General features: G+C 39.4%; 1 protein-coding gene across 1 annotated transcript; it reads left to right on the top strand.

The window, feature by feature from the left end:
- The first annotated feature begins 1,102 nt into the window (after positions 1–1,102).
- LOC141439631 (myogenesis-regulating glycosidase-like) lies at positions 1,103–17,793 on the top strand. Its single transcript, XM_074103945.1, has 10 exons — positions 1,103–1,180; positions 7,888–8,004; positions 9,145–9,354; positions 9,842–10,502; positions 11,116–11,308; positions 12,431–12,540; positions 13,364–13,637; positions 14,628–14,784; positions 15,416–15,599; positions 16,996–17,793. The coding sequence occupies exons 1-10, from the start codon at positions 1,108–1,110 to the stop codon at positions 17,078–17,080; spliced, it is 2,064 nt and encodes a 687-aa protein (XP_073960046.1). The 5' UTR covers positions 1,103–1,107; the 3' UTR covers positions 17,081–17,793.
- The last annotated feature ends 1,903 nt before the right edge of the window (positions 17,794–19,696 follow it).

The following is a 19,696-nucleotide window of genomic DNA, read 5'->3' as shown; positions in this document are numbered from 1 at the left end:
TCTAATCGAATACTTTTAAACGAGTAATTATATCGGGATCTCGGAAACGGCTCCAACGATTTCAATGAAATTTGGTATGTGGGGGTTTTCGGGGATGACAACTCGATCTAGCTTGGTCTTATCTCTGGGAAAACACTTCTTATTGGGTGTTAGCTATATATGTATATTGTTACTATAAAATAAGCTGATTCTATGACTTATACCTAGCTGTTGGTTCTCCGAAAATAAATAAAAAAAATACAATTATACATAATGTTTTTTTTTTTGTCGTGGGTTCAAACCCCGGCTCGCACCTCTGAGTTTTTCGAAATTCATGTGCGGAATTACATTTGAAATTAACCGCGAGCTTTACGGTGAAGGAAAACATCGTGAGGAAACCTAGACAAACCTGCGAAGCAATTCAATGGTGACTGTGAAGTTCCCAATCCGCACTGGGCCCGCGTGGGAACTATGGCCCAAGCCCTCTTGTTCTGAAAGGAGGCCTGAGCCCAGCAGTGGGACGTATGTATATAGGCTGGGATGGGTTTTTAATTGGTGATCAGGAATAACAAAAAGCGATAAAGACGGCCATACTGAATAACTTTTCCCATGAGACCAATACGAAAATCGGGGAAAAAATGCCTGGTTTCATCCATTGAGGCTGGTGAGGTCCTGAGGTATTGTATGAAATAGCTGATTTTTTCCCCTGATTTCCGTATTGGTCCCATAGGAAAAGTTGTTCAATATGACCGTCTTTATCGCTTTTTGTTATTCCTGATCACCGCAGCGGCACAAAATGAGAGAGAGAGAAACATTTATTTACACATATTCGATACACAAAAATACATTAAATGGAGAGAACAAAAAAAAAATAATAACATCGAATAGTATAAAGTGGACCCCACTCAGCATACTTACTGTAAATTTGGCCAACCCTTCATACAAAATTACCGATTTACATTTGAGGGCCAGATTTTTTGCCGTTCAGTATATTTTGTTTGCGATCTTTCCCCTTTCCTACTGAAGTATTTTTGATCTTGAATGATCTGACAAAAGATAAGTACGGGTTAGCCATACTGAGATCAATCGTGTTTATCTTTTGAGAGGGCGATAGTATATCAGATGTTGATGCGATATTATTCTGGCTCACGAGACAGTCGGTTTGAAGTTACGGCGATGGCGGCTCTTAGGATACTTCTCGGTAAGTCATCTTATTTTACTAGTTTCTTTGGGTCAAATATTGCAACTCGAAAGTGACACACCTCTAACGGATTTACTTAGTATAGATATAGATGTCTGCGGCCGATCGTAAAATCCCCCAGATCATGAAATTCCTAGGCATAGCGTGAAATGGCGCCATTTCATCATATGCCTTAAAGTTGGCCAGGCATATCACGATGTGTCTGAAAAACAATACGGCAGATCGATTAGAGCAACGCATTCGTTTATATTCCTAGCTCTGTACCGGGCACATCGTGAAATGCCGAAAAAAAGAAAAATTTTGGTACGATGAGTGAAGCGAGGAGTTGTTAGTATGAATTGTGACCACAACGCACTAGCGAGCCAAGCGAGCGAAGCGAGCGTGCCGTGGTAGCGGCCCGCGAAGTGCCAGGACCTATATGGTGGCGTTTCATGATATGCCTAGGAATTTCATGATCTGCCTAAACTGTCCAAATCATGAATTGGCGGCGTTTCATGTTATGCCTAGGAATTTCGTGATCAGGCGAATTTTACGATCGGCCGCAGACATAGATAATGTAGTTTGGAATACACGGCAAGTATACTTCCGCTGAACGACTTGCCCCCGACTCCTACCGCATACAATTCGTTGTTCGCTATTCCGCGGGAACTACCTATGCAATTTTCCAGGCTAACCCTATACATAGATACCTAGTCCAGGTCCCGGGTAAGGACATGGGGTAGTTTTTATACCGGAAAATTATATATTAGGTATAGTTCCCGCGGGTTAGAAATAACCGAATACTAGCTACTTGGAAGGAGTCGCGAGTAACGGCTAGATTATATATATTAGTGGAATAACGGCAAAAAAGTGGAAAATATCTACTCGTATTTTAGGGCTGTCTCATCGAACATTTGAAAATACCAATTGGACTTATTATGATGCTATACCTATACCCTTTAAAGCTGTGTTTGCAACCATGACCTAAGATTAAATTCACCGAGTAGGTACGACAAGTACCTGCATCTAGTTTGACAGGATGTTTGTTTCACAAGGGTTTAATCTCTGTTATCGCAGCACTATCTGACACGCCATCGCACATCTTGTGATCTATTTTGCAATCTTTGGTACAGTCGCCATCATAACCAGTGGCGTAGCTAGGTAACCAAGGGCCCTGGGGCAAATAAAAAAATGGGGCCCACTGCTATCAAAACTGGTAAGGTTTTTGAAGTAAAATCATTATATATACAAATACTTTAAAAATGCTAAGCAACTTTATCATCAGCTATAAAGCAAAATTTCGAGGGCCCCCTGAGCTTGAGGGCCCCGGGGCACTGCCCCGCCTAGCCCCTTGGTAGCTACGCCACTGATCATAACATCGCAGTTGAGTTAGTGCTCGAAAATGTTTGAACACTACGTACTTACAACTGGATAGGCGTAGTTTCCTGTAAAATACGTATGACCCAGAGCGAGGGTTGCAGCATTTTATTTTTGTTTACTTTCTTTATAGTGTGTACAGTCACCAGCACCAATATCTGACACAACAAGCGTGCGTAATAAACATCTGATACGACTTTATTTCTAGGGCCGGAAGGACGTGTCAGATATTTTTGTACTTCTGCTGTGGTAGATATTATGCTGGTGACTGTACTTATATCGCCTATAATGTCCCATGAGAATGAGAGGGCTTGAGCCGTAGCTCGCACGCGGGCCTAGTGGGGATTGGGAACTTTACACACACAGCATTGAAATCTTCGCCGGTTTGTGCAGGTTTCATCACGATGTTTTCCTTCACCGCAAAGCTCGTGGTAAATTTCGATGTTATTTCGCACATAAATATAATATTTGTTTTCTGTATCGCTTACTATGTCTGGTGTACAATAAAGAGTCTTTGTATTGTATTGTATTGTATTGTATTGTAAATTCGGAAAATATCAGAGGTGCGCCTAGCTCGATCGAACCCACGAAAGAAAGAAATAAAAGATTATTCGTGACATTATAAAACGTAGAAAAAGAAAACCGGTCAAGAGCGCGTCGTACACGCGCAAGATAGGGTTCCGTTCCGTACCCATTACGAAAAAATCAAGTAAGTAAGTAATATTTTTCTAAGTATTTCGTATGGTGTACGGAATCTTCCAAGTTTAGGTAAATTTTATACCTTAGGCTGCTATTTACTCACACTGCTATTTACGCACCTTGTAAAGATATATTTACTACCATTAGTCATACTTGTTAAGGCCATTTTTTGGCCGGATGCTGCACTTCGTGAAGAAAGCAAGCCGCTTTGCACAGTGATAGTACAGACTAAACTGAGTGATTTGACTCGCAGCAGCGGAAGTTTCACCCCTTAGGAACAGAGATGGCGCCACTTCTTTAAAAAATATTTCAAAAAATTCTACAAGCTAAAGTAATAAACCGATTTCTATGTTTAATATCTCAAATGAGAGCCTATTATATACGTTACTTATAAAAAAATACAAAAAAAATATTTACAAAAAACGTTTGTCAAAAAACGCCATCTTAAGTTTTTTTTTCTTACCTGATTTGTAGTTTTTACTTGATTGCTTAAAAAAACTGTATGCAACATGAATGGTTTAATGCATGTACATATTACTAAGTACATAACAAGTATTTAAAAAAAATCCGACACGGATACCTATCATATTTAACGAAATATGACAGTTTAAATGTAAGCACAAATTTCTTTAAAAAATATTTCAAAAAATTCTACGAGCTAAAGTAATAGACCGATTTCAATGTTTAATATCTCAAATTAAAGCTCATAACATTCATTATTTACAAAAAAATATAAAAAAATATTTACTGAAAACTTTTGGCAAAAAACACCATCTTAAGTTTTTATTTCTTACCTGATTGGTAGTTTTTATTTGATTGCTTAAAAAAACTGTATGCAACATGAATGGTTTAATGCATATACATGTTACTGAGTACATAATAAGCATTTAAAAAAAAATTGACACCGATACCTATCATATTTCACGAAATATGAAAGTTTAAATGTGAGCACAAATTTCTTTAAAAAAAAACAATAAATTCTACAAGCTAAACTAATAAACCGATTTAAATGTTTAATATCCCAAATCAAAGCTCATAAAATTCATTACGTAGAAAAAATATTAAAAAAATATTTACTGAAAAATTTTGGCAAAAAACGCCATCTTAAGTTTTTATTTCTTACCTGATTGGTAGTTTTTACTTGATTGCTTAAAAACATTGTATGTTGTATGCAACATGAATGGTTTAATGCATACTTATATAATTTCTGAGTAAATAACAAGTATTATAAAAAAAAACCTACACCGATACCCTTCATACTTCACGAAATATTTAAGTTTAATTGTGCACGCTTTTCTTACAAATAAATTTCAACGAAATCTTCAAGTGAAACTAGTACTCTGATTATAATGTTTGATGTTAAATGAAAAGAAGAACGAAATTACCTAATTTATTAAAAAAAAAACATTTTTTCCTGGTGTTACGAAAAAACATAATTACTTTAAAATTAGTAATTATTAAGACAATAAATAAAAACTATACCGTTTCCGGCATAGTTGGTTCTGAGATGTAATATATATTGCTTAGTAGTTGGCGAATTTATTTAAAAATTAGCTTTTTATGTGATAGGTAGGGCTACAGCTTATACATATGTCACATTTGAAATAAAAGACTATGAACATCAATGTTCATCAAATATTTAAGTTAAAACCTATAAGTCCTCTTCGGGTTCATCGGCAGATGTAGAACTGAAAAGGAAAAGTCGTTTTGAAGTACTTGTGCTATTCCAATACTACTAAATCACAGATCTTTTAGACACGGACTGTGTTGCTGTAATTACTGTTGAATTATTTTGTGCCTAGTTGATTACCATTAGATCTAAAATTTTGTGCCTACCTGTGGAAATCAGTGGTTAGCATACTAAATAACCCTGCATTGAATATTATATTAACTTACTTTTGATTTGTACAGCCACCTTTGCAGGATTAACACTGGGCAGTGCATGGTAAGCTGACCCGACGACACCCACAACGCATAGTATCGCAGCCAGATTTGCAGCCACAATGGTCCAAGAGGCTTAATTGCGACCAAATCGCTGTAACTGCCGACAATTCTGGAGTCCTTCTCTTTTGCCTTAGTCCATCCCCAAGAAGATGGACATGGTATGGACATGCTCTCTATAAACATACACTGCGTGAAGCTTACCAAGCGGGCCAAATATGGAGAAACGCGCTGAAACCAGAAGTTTCCGTACCATGTCCATCTTCTTGGGGATGGACTAAGGCAAAAGAGAGCTGGCAAAAGAAAGTAAGCCTCTTGGACCATTAAGTATTGTGGCTGCAAATCTGGCTGCGATACCATGCGTTGTGGGTGTCGTCGGGTCAGCTTACCATGCACTGCCCAGTGTTAATCCTGCAAAGGTGGCTGTACAAATCAAAAGTAAGTTAATATAATATTCAATGCAGGGTTATTTAGTATGCTAACCACTGATTTCCACAGGTAGGCACAAAATTTTAGATCTAATGGTAATCAACTAGGCACAAAATAATTCAACAGTAATTACAGCAACACAGTCCGTGTCTAAAAGATCTGTGATTTAGTAGTATTGGAATAGCACAAGTACTTCAAAACGACTTTTCCTTTTCAGTTCTACATCTGCCGATGAACCCGAAGAGGACTTATAGGTTTTAACTTAAATATTTGATGAACATTGATGTTCATAGTCTTTTATTTCAAATGTGACATATCTATAAGCTGTAGCCCTACCTATCACACAAAAAGCTAATTTTTAAATAAACTCGCCAACTACTAAGCAATATATATTACATCTCAGAATCAACTATGCCGGAAACGGTATAGTTTTTATTTATTGTCTTAATAATTACTAATTTTAATGTAATTATATTTTTTCGTAACACCAGGAAAAACTTTCTTTTTAATAAATTAGGTAATTTCGTTCTTCTTTTCATTTAACATTAAACATTATAATCAGAGTACTAGTTTCACTTGAAGATTTCGTTGAAATTTATTTGTAAGAAAAGCGTGCACAAATTAAACTTAAATATTTCGTGAAGTATGAAGGGTATCGGTGTAGGTTTTTTTTTATAATACTTGTTATTTACTCAGAAATTATATAAGTATGCATTAAACCATTCATGTTGCATACAACATACAATGTTTTTAAGCAATCAAGTAAAAACTACCAATCAGGTAAGAAATAAAAACTTAAGATGGCGTTTTTTTGCCAAAATTTTCAGTAAATATTTTTTAATATTTTTTTCTACGTAATGAATTTTATGAGCTTTGATTTGGGATATTAAACATTTAAATCGGTTTATTAGTTTAGCTTGTAGAATTTATTGATTTTTTTTAAAGAAATTTTTGCTCACATTTAAACTTTCATATTTCGTGAAATATGATAGGTATCGGTGTCAATTTTTTTTAAATACTTATTATGTACTCAGTAACATGTATATGCATTAAACCATTCATGTTGCATACAGTTTTTTTAAGCAATCAAATAAAAACTACCAATCAGGTAAGAAATAAAAACTTAAGATGGTGTTTTTTGCCAAAAGTTTTCAGTAAATATTTTTTTATATTTTTTTGTAAATAATGAATGTTATGAGCTTTAATTTGAGATATTAAACATTGAAGACGGTCTATTACTTTAGCTTGTAGAATTTTTTGAAATATTTTTTAAAGAAATTTGTGCTCACATTTAAACTGTCATATTTCGTTAAATATGATAGGTATCGGTGTCGGATTTTTTTAAAATACTTTTTATGTACTCAGTAATATGTACATGCATTAAACCATTCATGTTGCATACAGTTTTTTTAAGCAATCAAGTAAAAACTACAAATCAGGTAAGAAAAAAAAACTTAAGATGGCGTTTTTTGACAAAAGTTTTTTGTAAAAAATTTTTTTGTATTTTTTTATAAGTAACGTATATAATAGGCTCTCATTTGAGATATTAAACATAGAAATCGGTTTATTACTTTAGCTTGTAGAATTTTTTGAAATATTTTTTAAAGAAGTGGCGCCATCTCTGTTCCTAAGGGGTGAAACTTCCGCTGCTGCGAGTCAAATCACTCAGTTTAGTGTGTACTATCACTGTGCAAAGCGGCTTGCTTTCTTCACGAAGTGCAGCATTTTGTCTCTAACAAGTATGACTACATCCTGAATCTTTTAAAATTTTGTCCACCCATTGTTTAGATTTTAGAGGGGGGGGGACACGATTTTCATAAAAAATTGAACTTTAAAGTTGAATATTTCGCAAACAGATCACTGAATCGTAAAATTGTCTTAGCAACCCCCCAATGGTTTTAAAAGACCAACGATACCCCACAATACAGGGGTAGTCAAGAAAAAAAAATCACCCCCACTGTACGTCTATGGGAGGTACCCTGAAAAATCGGCGTGACTGATATATACATATTCATGCCAAATTACAGCTTTCTAGTACTAACAGTCTCTGAGCTTAGCTGCGGACAAAGAGACAGACAAACAGACGGACAGATTTGGCGAAAATATGAGGGTTCCTAGTTGACTACGGAACCCTAAAAACTTAGTTATGACAAACAATACATTATTATAAATATTACATTAAGACTGTTAACAATAATGCGAGCCCATATGGACCCGGTCAGTATTATAACGGGCCACCACGGCTGCATATTGTACGTGGTTGATGTGGTGCGCATGCGCAGGGCTGGCGGCGCTGGGCGCGCGCGCGCACGGCCTGGCCGTGTCCGTGCGGCAGGAGGACGTCACGCTGGCGCTCGAGCCGCAGCTCACCGGGGGGTTCCACGTGGCCCTCCTACAAGGTAAGACCCATCATACTTACATACATAAATAATAATAAATAAATAATAAATATCACGGGACAATTCACACCAATTGACCTAGTCCCAAAGTAAGCTTAGCAAAGCTTGTGTTATGGGTACTAAGCAACGGATAAATATAATTATATAGATAGATACATACTTAAATACATAGTAAACACCCAAGACCCGAGAACAAACATTCGTATTTTCATACAAATATCTGCCCCGACACGGGAATCGAACCCGGGACCTCAAGCTTCGTAGTCAGGTTCTCTAACCACTAGGCCATCTGGTCGTCTACGTACGTCGACATACCTACATATAATCACGCCTCTTTCCCAAGGGGGTAGGCCGAGACTACATCCTTCCACTTGCTACGAACCTGGTATACAACTCTCGCTTCCTCTACATTCATCAATCTTTTCATATTGCACGTCGGTTTAGAGTAGTCCTGACCCGACCTTTCTCCCATCCCCATCATACATGCTTAATTAAGTGCATCAATCAATTTGCGCACCCACGACCTTGCGATAGCTACGTCTATGCATCTAATGAATGCAGCTCCTCCGCCTCCACACTGTTAGAACGCACACATACCTAACTGTCATCATCACCACACTACTAACGCATACTCGAACCAGAGGTTATCCTGAGAGCAACACAACAGTTCAACATGGTACCTACCATAACCATATGCTAGACACAACATTTGCAGGTGGAAAGGACCTTGTGCAAGGTCCGCCCGGATTGCTACCACCACCTTGGTCGCTAATCCTGCCGTGAAGCAGCAGTGCTTGCACTGTTGTGTTTCGGCGTGGAGAGTAAGACAGCCGGTGAAATTACTGGCGCTTGAGGTATCCCATCTTAGGCCTCTAGGTTGGCAACGTATCTGCAATACCCATGGTTATGCAGATGTTTATGGGCGGTGGTGATCTCTAACCATCAGGAGACCCCCTAGCTCGTTTGCCATTTAGTCGAATAAAAAAAATAATTAAAAAAACAACAATGATGAATAGGGCTCAGGGTTCAGGGCCTAGTGGCCAGATTGACTAGAAAATTGGTATACTAAACATGCAAGCAGCTATTGACTTTTTTAGGACTTCACATGTTTCACCGCAATCACAATATCTTAATCCTCAGAGGAGCAGGAGTTCTTCAGCGCGCACATCGGCCGTACGCTCGTGTCCACGTCCGTCACCTCCGAAGAAGTGGAAGGCGGTTTAAACCTCCAGGTGCCAGGCGCTTCGCTGAGCATCCGAACTGTCTACGACGAGAATGCGGAAGCTAGAGGCATCAAGATCGTGTGGGACGCCAGCGAACAAGCTCGACTTGAAGACTGCATCGATTTTGGTAAGACCACAGTAATTCCTTTGGCAGTACAAAAAAAGGAGAATTATTAGTATCAAAAGAAAGGAACTAAAGGAGCTACTGCGAGTAATCCGATCACAGAGGTATTCCCTATTTTCAGTTGCACTCTTGATGAATCTTTCTCCATTTTCTCCCGTTTGACGCTGACTTCTTGACCTTTTTAGCCAGGGTCTGGAAGTCTTGAGGCAATAAAGGCGTTAAGCCCCTGAGGGAAATATAAGTCTTAACAGAAATACTGATACACTGATTTTTTTTCAAGGTAAAATCCTAATTCGTCTAAATAACTACATCAAAATTGTTATTCAGTCAGACGCCAGAACATTAAAAATCCCAAAACTGTATTATAGAGCGAATAGGCTGTTACTGAACGAAATCTAGTGAACATCTTTGACCTCTTTTGCACTTATTTACCACCATGTAATATAAATATCAATTACTGGTTCCTTTAAATAAAATAACCTTTTTCCAGGTACCAAACACTGGTACGCCGGTCCCATGCAGCTTTACCAGACCTTCCCTATCGAGACAGCCCAGCAAGATTACGCTCCCTACGTTTCCAAAGAACAAGACAACGGAGCCATCGTCGAGCGCTACTGGCTCAATTCCGCCGGAGAATACATCTACGTCAACCCCCAAGTACCCCTCTTCGTTGACTATAACAACATAGTCAACAACCACATCTGCTTTGGAGCTCAAATAGCTGCTCCTTACTCCAGTAGAAGGAACCACACAGAACTGTCTTACGACATCTGGTTTTTGTCAGACGTGAAGGCAGCCCATAAACATGCTTTAGCAAATTATTTGGGGAAGCCATCTGGCGTGCCTGACTTTAGAATGATAGAACACCCCATCTGGTCTACTTGGGCTCAGTACGCCAGAGATATCGATGAGAATAACCTTCAAGAATTTGCTCATGAAATTCAAGAGTACGGGTTTGAGAATTCGCAGTTGGAAATCGATGACTTGTGGGAGACTTGCTACGGATCGTTGACTGTGGATGAGAATAAATTCCCTAATTTTACCAGTTGGGTGCAGGAGATTAAGGCGCTTGGATACAGGGTCACGATTTGGGTGCACCCTTTCATAAATAACAACTGTGAGCCTTATTATTCTGAGGCTTTGGAGAACGGGTGAGTAGAATGGGCTAATGTCCTAGAAATCCATCAGTTAGAATATCATCAGCATTTATTAGCTGTGTGTGTAATCCATTCGCTTCAACTCTCATGGCACTATCTATACCAGGGTAGAACCTTTTCATAATCAATTTCGCTATGATTGCTTCACAGATGTAATGGGCTGTTAACATGACAAGTAATACCAAGGTTGTACCATGGTACGTGATTCAGTTTCCTCATACATACCGTAGAAAATGTGTTCAAAATTTTTATGATTGGTTTTTGGAGTATTTTTGTATTTTTATTTCAACCCCAAATTTGTTACTTTTACGGGTATCCCGTGAAACCATATCGAAAATACAAACTTAGGAATCTAGACACGAATTTTTCCTAAGCATACATATCTCAGGTTGCTTATTTCTACTATGCTACTTAAGCAGCAGCACTAGCGACATCTATGAAATTCGTGTCAGATTCCTGTCCAGCAGTGGTGTAGGGGTTATAGCACGCAGCACGGATTACTGAGGACCTGGCTTCGATTCCCCGTGCTGGTCTCTTTTTCTGGTTTTTCTGTGCATCCATGTCTCTGTTTGTATTTTCGATTCAAAATTTATGTTCCTGCTTATAGTTACCTGGTGTTAACGGAGAGTGGCAGCCCCGATACCTGGTGGTGGAACAACAACGGCACGATGGCCGGTTACGTGGACTTCACGAACCCCGCCGCCGCCGAGTGGTGGTACCAGCGCGTGCGGAGCGTCCTCGACACCTACGACATCGACAGCTTGAAGTTTGACGCTGGCGAGAGTAGCTTCTCGCCACAGGTGGGTGCCGACCTTAAGCACTTTAACCAACTCCAAATGTATGTATGTAAACGATTAATAGTAAGAAGCTTTGAAGTAGAAAAGTGCTCGTGTAGTGTATGAACCGGAAGACGAAGGTTTGGTAAGCTCCGCACTAGACGCACTGACGGCATCGTTAGAATTGTGAGCGACCGGTGGATGCAAGTGGCGAGTTGTGGTTCATTGTGGCGTTCTAACGGTCTTTCAGTCTCAGGCCTCAGCAGTGGATGTCTTCGAGCTGATGATGATGTCAGAAACAAACTCAATTAACAAGAGTTACAAAACAATACGATAACAGCAGTGTTCTCAAATATTTAAGGAGAATGTGCAAGCAGTGGCGTAGCTAGGTAACCAAAGGCCCTGGGGCAAAAAACAAACTAGGGCCTTAAATTCCATATTCGTCGTACTCAACGTACTCCAGATTTGTAGTTAGTAAGTCAGGATCCGAAGAGCCCCTGAGCTAGGCTCCGGAACACTGTCTCGTCTAGCTCTCCGGTAGCTACGGCACTGGGTGCAAGCAACATCGTTATGCAGATTGTTTAATGGAGATCGGTAACAATTTCAGAGCCTGTAAAGTGTGGACTGTGCAATGTAAAATATTGAGACTGTGTTTTGGAAGAGGTACTTACCTATTTAGGAGGACATAGACAAAGACAAGTAGTGTTTTGAGCTTTCGCGATTTCCAATGATAATCAATGAGGGCTATCGCGTATGAATTCGCCGCTAGAGGCGCTAGTGTAGCGTGAGGTCTCCGAAAAGTCAAATCTCATAGTTTTTGGGTGAGCTACGCGGGTTTATTAATAATTAGAATAATTTTGTGAATATTTTGCATTACTTGAAATTAATTATGGCAATTATGCGTTACGGGGCAATTAATGTCTGTGTTTGGAGATAGTTTTGTCTTTATGAAACTTTTACCCTTCCTTTTTTTCCGAACAAAACGGGACTACGCAACACTGTGGTTGCTCGATATTTTTATGGTACGGTTTTAAGGTGTATAACAGACTTTGAAAGCCACACTTAAAACCTCACGCAACAGTGGCGCCATCTAGAAAGGCAAAAAACGGTAGCCCTCATTTGATTGGTGTTGTCGTTGTCAATCAGATCCCGGTGCAGTCCGGCGACATCGAGCTGCACCCGCACCACATCGTGCAAGCCTACGTGCGCACGTGCGCGAGGTTCGGGGACATGGTCGAAGTGCGCGCCGGCTTTCAGTAAGTGACAAACGTACCTACCAGTCGCGTAGCGTCAGATATTTTCGTGGTAAAGCCGAAACAAAGATGGCATATATCTATTAAAAAAAAAATATCATGGGACACTTGACACCAATTGACTTAGTCCCAAACTAAGCAAAGCTTGTACTATGGAAACTAGGCAACGGATAAACATGCTTATATAGATAAATACATACTTAAATACATATTAAACATCTAAGACCCGAGAACAAACATTCGTATTATTCATACAAATATCTGCCCCGGCCGGGATTCTACCCAGGACCTTAAGCTTCGTAGTCAGGTTCTCTAACCACTCGGCCATCCGGTCTTCAAAAAATCTTTCATAAATCATATGTCCTGTAGTCCCATTTTGTAAATATTGGGCAAGCCGATGGGATTCTATGGACGCTTGCCACTGGTACCTACCTCCACATTTTAGTCATTGTTCTACGTGCATGTAGGTAAGGGCTTTCTAGGCAAAATATGCAGTCAGCAAAATGACTTACACTTGTATTAGAAATTTTGAATTACCGTGAGACTCACCCATATTAGTGAAATAAATCAACAACTCACGTCTTAAGCCGGTTTTAGACTAGCAAGAAAAATCGTGCAAGTCGCAATACATAGCGAGTCCGTAAAGCCAACGAGTTTGAAGTGGTCAATCGAGCCCGATTTCTCTAGTCTAAACACGGCTTTAAATCGAGTTTAGCTCGACGTGTTTCGGGCTATTTCGGAGCCCTTCGTTGTATAAAGACGTAAGTTATCCGGATTTATTTCGTTTACATTAAAAATGCTTTTTTTACAAAACTTCTTTTTCCAGGACTCAGGATCTCCCAATCTTCGTCCGCATGGTAGACCGGGACTCCATCTGGGGGCTCAACAATGGTCTCTCGACCATCATCACGACCACCTTCCAGATGAACCTGAACGGTTACACCCTGGTCCTGCCTGACATGATCGGGGGCAACGGATTCAATCTCGACCATGACGCTGCTGCGCTGCCGACCAAGGAACTGTTCATTCGCTGGGCGCAGGCCACTACTTTCCTGCCGGCTATGCAGTTTTCTTTCGTGCCTTGGCAGTTTGATAACGAGGTAAAAAAATTGCTTTTATTATGTTAACGGTGTGGTTTTGTGCCCGCACTGTGTGAGACCCAGACCCCCTCACAGAAGAGAGAAGTCTAAGAAGATTGGCTACGTAAGCCACTTGCGAGAGCTTGAGCGACACCGACGGAGTTGAGGCTTGCCATGGCTGAAATCGGCCGGTTCAGCAGGGCTACGAAACTCGAAACTCGAAGTTCGTATCGTACCGTCCCTCTCGCTCTCGTATTAAACAGTATAAGTGTCAGAGGGACCGCACGACACGAACTTCGAGTTTCGAGTTTCGTAGTAGCCCTGCTGATCAAAAAATAATAATTAAAAGCTTTTATTTAACTTGCAATGTTTAGGGGCTGTTTCACCACACATTGATTAATTTTAACTGACGGATAAATGTGATACCGTCTCTGTTTGTTTTGTTTGAATAGTCGGAGACGGCATTTACATTTATCCGTCAGTTAAAATTAATCAATGTGTGGTGAAACAGCCCCTAAATCGTACCTGTCCAACCAAACCTGTCAAGTGAATTATCACCCCCACCTACTTAATAGAAAAATAGTCAAAATTCTAATTTACTTGTTCACTTCCACGCTTAATTATAACCTTATTACTAAATTAATTCTTTACACGCTTTAAGTCGCTTAAATTTAAGTTAGAATGTAATAAACTACTTGATACGTATTACGTGTGAACCAGCATTGAGAGAGCGTTTTCTTAAATTTTCATCTCCATTCCATCCCAGCCTATATACGTCCCACTGCTGGGCACAGGCCTCCTCTCAGAACAAGAGGGCTTAGGCCATAGTTCCCACGCGGGCCCAGTGCGGATTGGGAACTTCACACGCACCATTGAATTGCTTTGCAGGTTTATGCAGGTTTCCTCACGATGTTTCCCTTCACCGCAAAGCTCGTGGTAAATATCAAAATGTAATTACGCACATGAATTTCACCTACCTATTTTAAATTCCATACATACTTTAACTTGCAGACAGCAGAGATCAGCCTGCGTTACACGCAGCTGCACGCAGCGTATGCGCAGCGTATCCACGACGCGATGGTGCTGTCCACGCAAGATGGCCGCCCCGTCAACGGCCCGCTGTGGTGGATCGCGCCCAGCGACCCCGAGGCATTGGTGATTTGGGACCGTGAGTGCAACCTGCTCAGCGTCAGAGATTATTACGAGATTCTAGCAAACATAAAGCATACCAGGGGCGGACACTTAAGCGGCAATGAGGGCTATCGTTTTTTGTTTCACTAGATGGCGCACTGTTGCGTGAGGTTTTTAAGTATGGTTTTCAAAGTCTGTTAATTAATGCGGGCGTGTAAACAAAGTTTAGATCAAAATCATATTTAATACACCTTAAAACCGTACCATAAAAATATCGAGCATGCCACAGTGTTGCGTAGTCCCCGTTTTGTTCGGAAAAAAGAGAGGACAAAGGTTACCGAAAGACAAAACTGTCTCAAAACACAGACATTCATTGCCCCGGAACGCATATTTGCCATAATTAATTTCAGATATTGCAAAATATTCACAAGGACTTAGGACTGCGGGTGCGTTGCCGGACTAAAGGGGAGGGGGGAAGGCGGAGGGGAGTTGGGCCTCCGGATCTCCCACTCACCGTACGAAACACAGTAGCAAAACTACTATTTCACGCCGGTATTCTGTGGGAGTGTCTAACCCGGTCGAGCCGGCCCATTGGTACTGCAGCCAGCAAGTGGTTACAGTGAGGCTCTACCACATATAAGTACCTTTTTTTAAACGCCAACTTTCAGAATACCTCCTCGGCGAGGACATAATAGTGGCCCCAGTGTTGGAGGAGGGCGCGACGTCCCGCGACATATACCTGCCGGCGGGCGAGTGGCTGGCGCGCGGCGATACCAACGACTCGTACACCGGGCCCACGTGGCTGCGGAACTATCCCGCGCCGCTGGACGAGCTGCCTTATTTCATACGCAGGTATTTTGCGGAATCCCAAAGTCAAAGTCAAAGACAAAATATCTTTATTCAATTTAGGCTATAACAAGCACTTATGAATGTCAAAAAAAATCTACCACCGGTTCGGAAAAACCTCTGCTGAGAAGAATCCGGCAAGAAACTCAACGAGGTATCTATATATTAATATATATTTTTTTAAACAGGTTTACAATATTATTAAATGATATATTATATACATCACAAGTATTTAACACAACTTTATTTTTAACACAGACCCATTAATATTATAAATGTGAAGGTTTGTAAGTCTGTTTGTTTGTTTGTTATCTCATCACGTCTAAACCATTGAACGGATTAAGATAACATTTGGTATACAAGATTGGTTGTTTGGAATCTTTTTGTATATTTTTATTTTAATTCCAAATTTTTACTTTTACGGTCATCCCGTAAAACCTAAATTGAAAATACAAACTGAAATATAGATGCACAGAAAAACCAGAAAAATAAGACCGGCACTGGGAATCGAACCCAGGTCCTCGGTATTCCGTACCGCGTGCTATACCGCTACACCACTGCTGCTGGCCGCGGTACGGAATACCGAGGACCTGGGTTCGGTTCCCAGTGCTGGTCTTATGTTTCTGGTTTTTCTGTGCATCTATATTTCAGTTTGTATTTTCAATTTGGTATACAGATAGTTTGAGTCCCGGGGAAGGACATAGGATAGTTTTTATCCCGGAAAATTGGATAGTTCCCGCGATAAACGTATTTTACGCCGACGGAGTCGCGGGCAACAGCTAGTACCCTTTATAAAAGCGAAAGTTTGTAGGTCGTTTGTTTGTTTGTTACCTCATCACGTCAAAACTATTGAACCGATTTTGATGAAATTCGGTTTACAGATATTTTGACTCTCAGGGATGGACAACTTTATTACTTTTTATCCCGGAATATTGCATAGTTCCCGCGGGATAGCGATAAACAAATTATACGCGAACGGAATCGTGGGCAATAGCTAGTATGCGTATAAATTTTTAACTTAATCGGTTGAGTAGTTTAAAAGAAAAGTTTATTTTTTAAAAAATAAGTAGAGCACTTAACTTACCACAAAAAAAAGTATTTAATTTTCATGATTTCATTCCACCACTTCGTCCGGATGATTGGATTGAGTTTCTAAGCTAAGCGCAGATGGACAGACGAACATAGTGAAACTATAAAAGTTTGCTTGTAAAATTACGGATCCTAAAAAAACCACCCCCATATTACCCCTGTCACTATTATACCGTTTTTGTCAAACTTAAACCTAAAATTGCTAAAAGTGGCTCCGAAGCGGTAACGTCCCTCGTGCTCTGCCTACCCCATTTGGGAATACAGGCGTGATGTTTATGGGTGAATGTATTTTTTACTCTGGCAACATTTTCAGGAGTGAACCGGACGCGGCGAGCACTCCGTATATCGCTGCCACCCTGGTGGCGCTGGCGGCGTTTCTGGCTGCTATTGTCATTTAAGATGAAGAGTTACCTTATGTTTTAAGATCGAGTAATACTGCTAGAACATTAAGAGCCTGTTTCACCACTCATGAATAAATTTTATTTGACAGATAAATGTGATGCCGTCTCAGTCTATTCGGACAAAACAAACAGAGACGGCATCACAGATATCTGTTACATAAAATTAATCAATGAATGGTGAAACAGGGGCTCGTAAAGCCCAGTGTAGACTTGCAAGAAAAATTGCGCAAGTTGTATTGTTGTTACATTGCGTGGTCGTGAAGGGAACGAGTTTGTAATGGTCAACCGATTGCAGCAATGTAATGCTACTTGCACGATTTTTCTTGCAGGTGTAAAGTTTGTTTTACAGTCCGTTGTTCCAAAATCTATGGAGTCGATATTTGGTAAGAAATATTTATGAAGACACAGTAAGTCAATAGTGTGGCTACAGCTTAAGTTAGGTAAGTATAATGATTTACCTATTGCATTGCCTTTTCGTTCGAATAGTGCATAAGTACTTAATTATTTATGAAGATAATTAAATTATTTAAAAGATATTAATATAAAAGTACGGATACCTAATTGATGCCCTTTTTTATGCATCGTAAGACAGAAATCACTAGATGGTCGACTTCAAAAAATCTTAATAAATAGTGACTCCATGGATTCCAGAACCACGACATGCAACCAAATGACCTTGTTCTGTCAATTACATGTTAATTATAAATTAATCGTGTTTTATTTATTTAGTTAATTATTTTTTGGATTAAAAAAACTCTTGAATACTTACAGAGCAAAAAAATCATAATATTTATACCTACTTATTCCTATAATTACTCTTTTATACATAGACCGGGTCCCATACTTATAATTTTAACGACAATGCATTGTAACGTGTTCAGCAAAAACTATGACATGCGGTATACGCACCAATCGCACCGACACGTTACTGGGTGGCCATTACGAAATTTGAAAATCGAAGTTCTTATCTTGCTGTCCCGCTAACACTAATATTAGGTATATAATACGTGAGTGAGAGGAACGGTACGATACGAACTTCGATTTTTGAGTTTCGTAGTAGCCCCTCTGCTCTTACGCTCTTCTCTATTTGGATGATTGAAAAAAAAATGGTTAGAGTGACATCTGAATTTTGGAGCTATGAAAATTCTACAATATGCATTAAAAGCAAACAAAGTGATAGACAGAAATCTTACGTCAACGTTGTTAACTGCACCATTTCATCACAACAACCAATTATCTACAAAAAAATAGTAGGTAAGTAAATAAATAAACTTTCAAGTTTTAACAAGCATTGATCATAAAACATTAGAAAAGTCGAAACCTCGTACATTGTCATTTCTACGTTCAATATCTCAAAAACGGCTATACCGATTTGAATGAAGCCTTGTTTCAAACCATTACAAGGAAAGTCGCTTTCAAGTAGGTATAACCTAACCTAGTCAACAAAAAGTTGGAAAACCCCCGACTTTGTCACTTCAAAATTCAATATCTCAAAAACAGCTGAACCGATTTTGATGAAACATGTCTAAGAACCATCGCTAGAAAACCTGTTTTCAAATGAAAAAAACCGCATTCAAATCTGTCCACTCGTTTAAGAGCTACGGTGCCACATACAGACAGACACAGCGGTCAAACTTATAGCTCCCCTCTTTTTGCGTCGGGGGTTGAAAACCGCATCGAAATCGTTTTTCCATTTGTGAGCTACGATGACGCACACTACCCCTCTCTTTGTGTCGAGGTTTAAAAACGTAGTACGGCTGTGTGGTTGGCGTGCACCCGTCTAATGACTTCATGCTGGACAACCGAGGACAAGTATTTCCGCCGGGATGATGGATAGGGCATTTATATCTTCAGTCTGAATACGATTAAAGGCATTAATGATTTCCTGGCTGGTCTTGTTTTTTTGACAGTTTACTTAAATAAACCTTACTTTACTAAGTAGGTAAGTAAGTAATTTAATAATCTAATTATAGATTTTTAGAAATATTTAAATAATAGATGCACGTTAAATTGTTACTTTACTGATATTAAAATGAAAATTAACTCTATAATATTTTACGTTTATTTTATTTTTTAAATACTTACCCTAATTACCAACCCCATGGTGTTGCAGATGTTTATGGACGGTGGTGATCTCTTACCATCAGGAAACCCACTTGCTCGTTTGCCATCCAGTCGAATAAAAAAAAATGTACTTATTAAAAAAAATTCGTATGTTTTGCTAACTCAGTAATTTTATTTCTATTCTTGATTTGTCACTTGCGCTTCGCCGTTTTAGGGTTCCGTAGCCAAAATGGCCAAAACGGAACCCTTATAGTTTCGCTATGTCTGCCTGTCTGTCTGTCCGTCCGCGGCTTTGCTCAGGGACTATCAATGCTAGAAAGCTGTAATCTTGCACGAATGTACTTACCTTCACGTAAATAAAAATAGATTAAATTAAATTATTCTCTTATATTATTATTATTATTAATTAATGATTATTTTAATAAAAATATGTACGTTACATTTAAACTGGGCACAGTAAAAAAGGGATAAAAACATTTATTAGCCCGCTTTGAACTATAGTGTATTCGATTTTACTCTCGATTCTGAACACCTTTCAGATTTTCAATT

This window comes from Choristoneura fumiferana, chromosome 21, assembly GCF_025370935.1.
Source record: "Choristoneura fumiferana chromosome 21, NRCan_CFum_1, whole genome shotgun sequence".
In the NCBI taxonomy this organism is placed as follows: domain Eukaryota; kingdom Metazoa; phylum Arthropoda; class Insecta; order Lepidoptera; family Tortricidae; genus Choristoneura; species Choristoneura fumiferana.
This window is presented reverse-complemented; position numbering and strand designations above follow the sequence as displayed.

Coding starts and splice junctions, on each gene's coding strand:
- LOC141439631 (XM_074103945.1), top strand. CDS start 1,108: ATGCGATATTATTCTGGCTCACGAGACAGTCGGTTTGAAGTTACGGCG. Junction 1,181..7,887: donor GGCTCTTAGGATACTTCTCG/GTAAGTCATCTT, acceptor GCGCATGCGCAG/GGCTGGCGGCGCTGGGCGCG. Junction 15,600..16,995: donor CTGCCTTATTTCATACGCAG/GTATTTTGCGGA, acceptor CAACATTTTCAG/GAGTGAACCGGACGCGGCGA.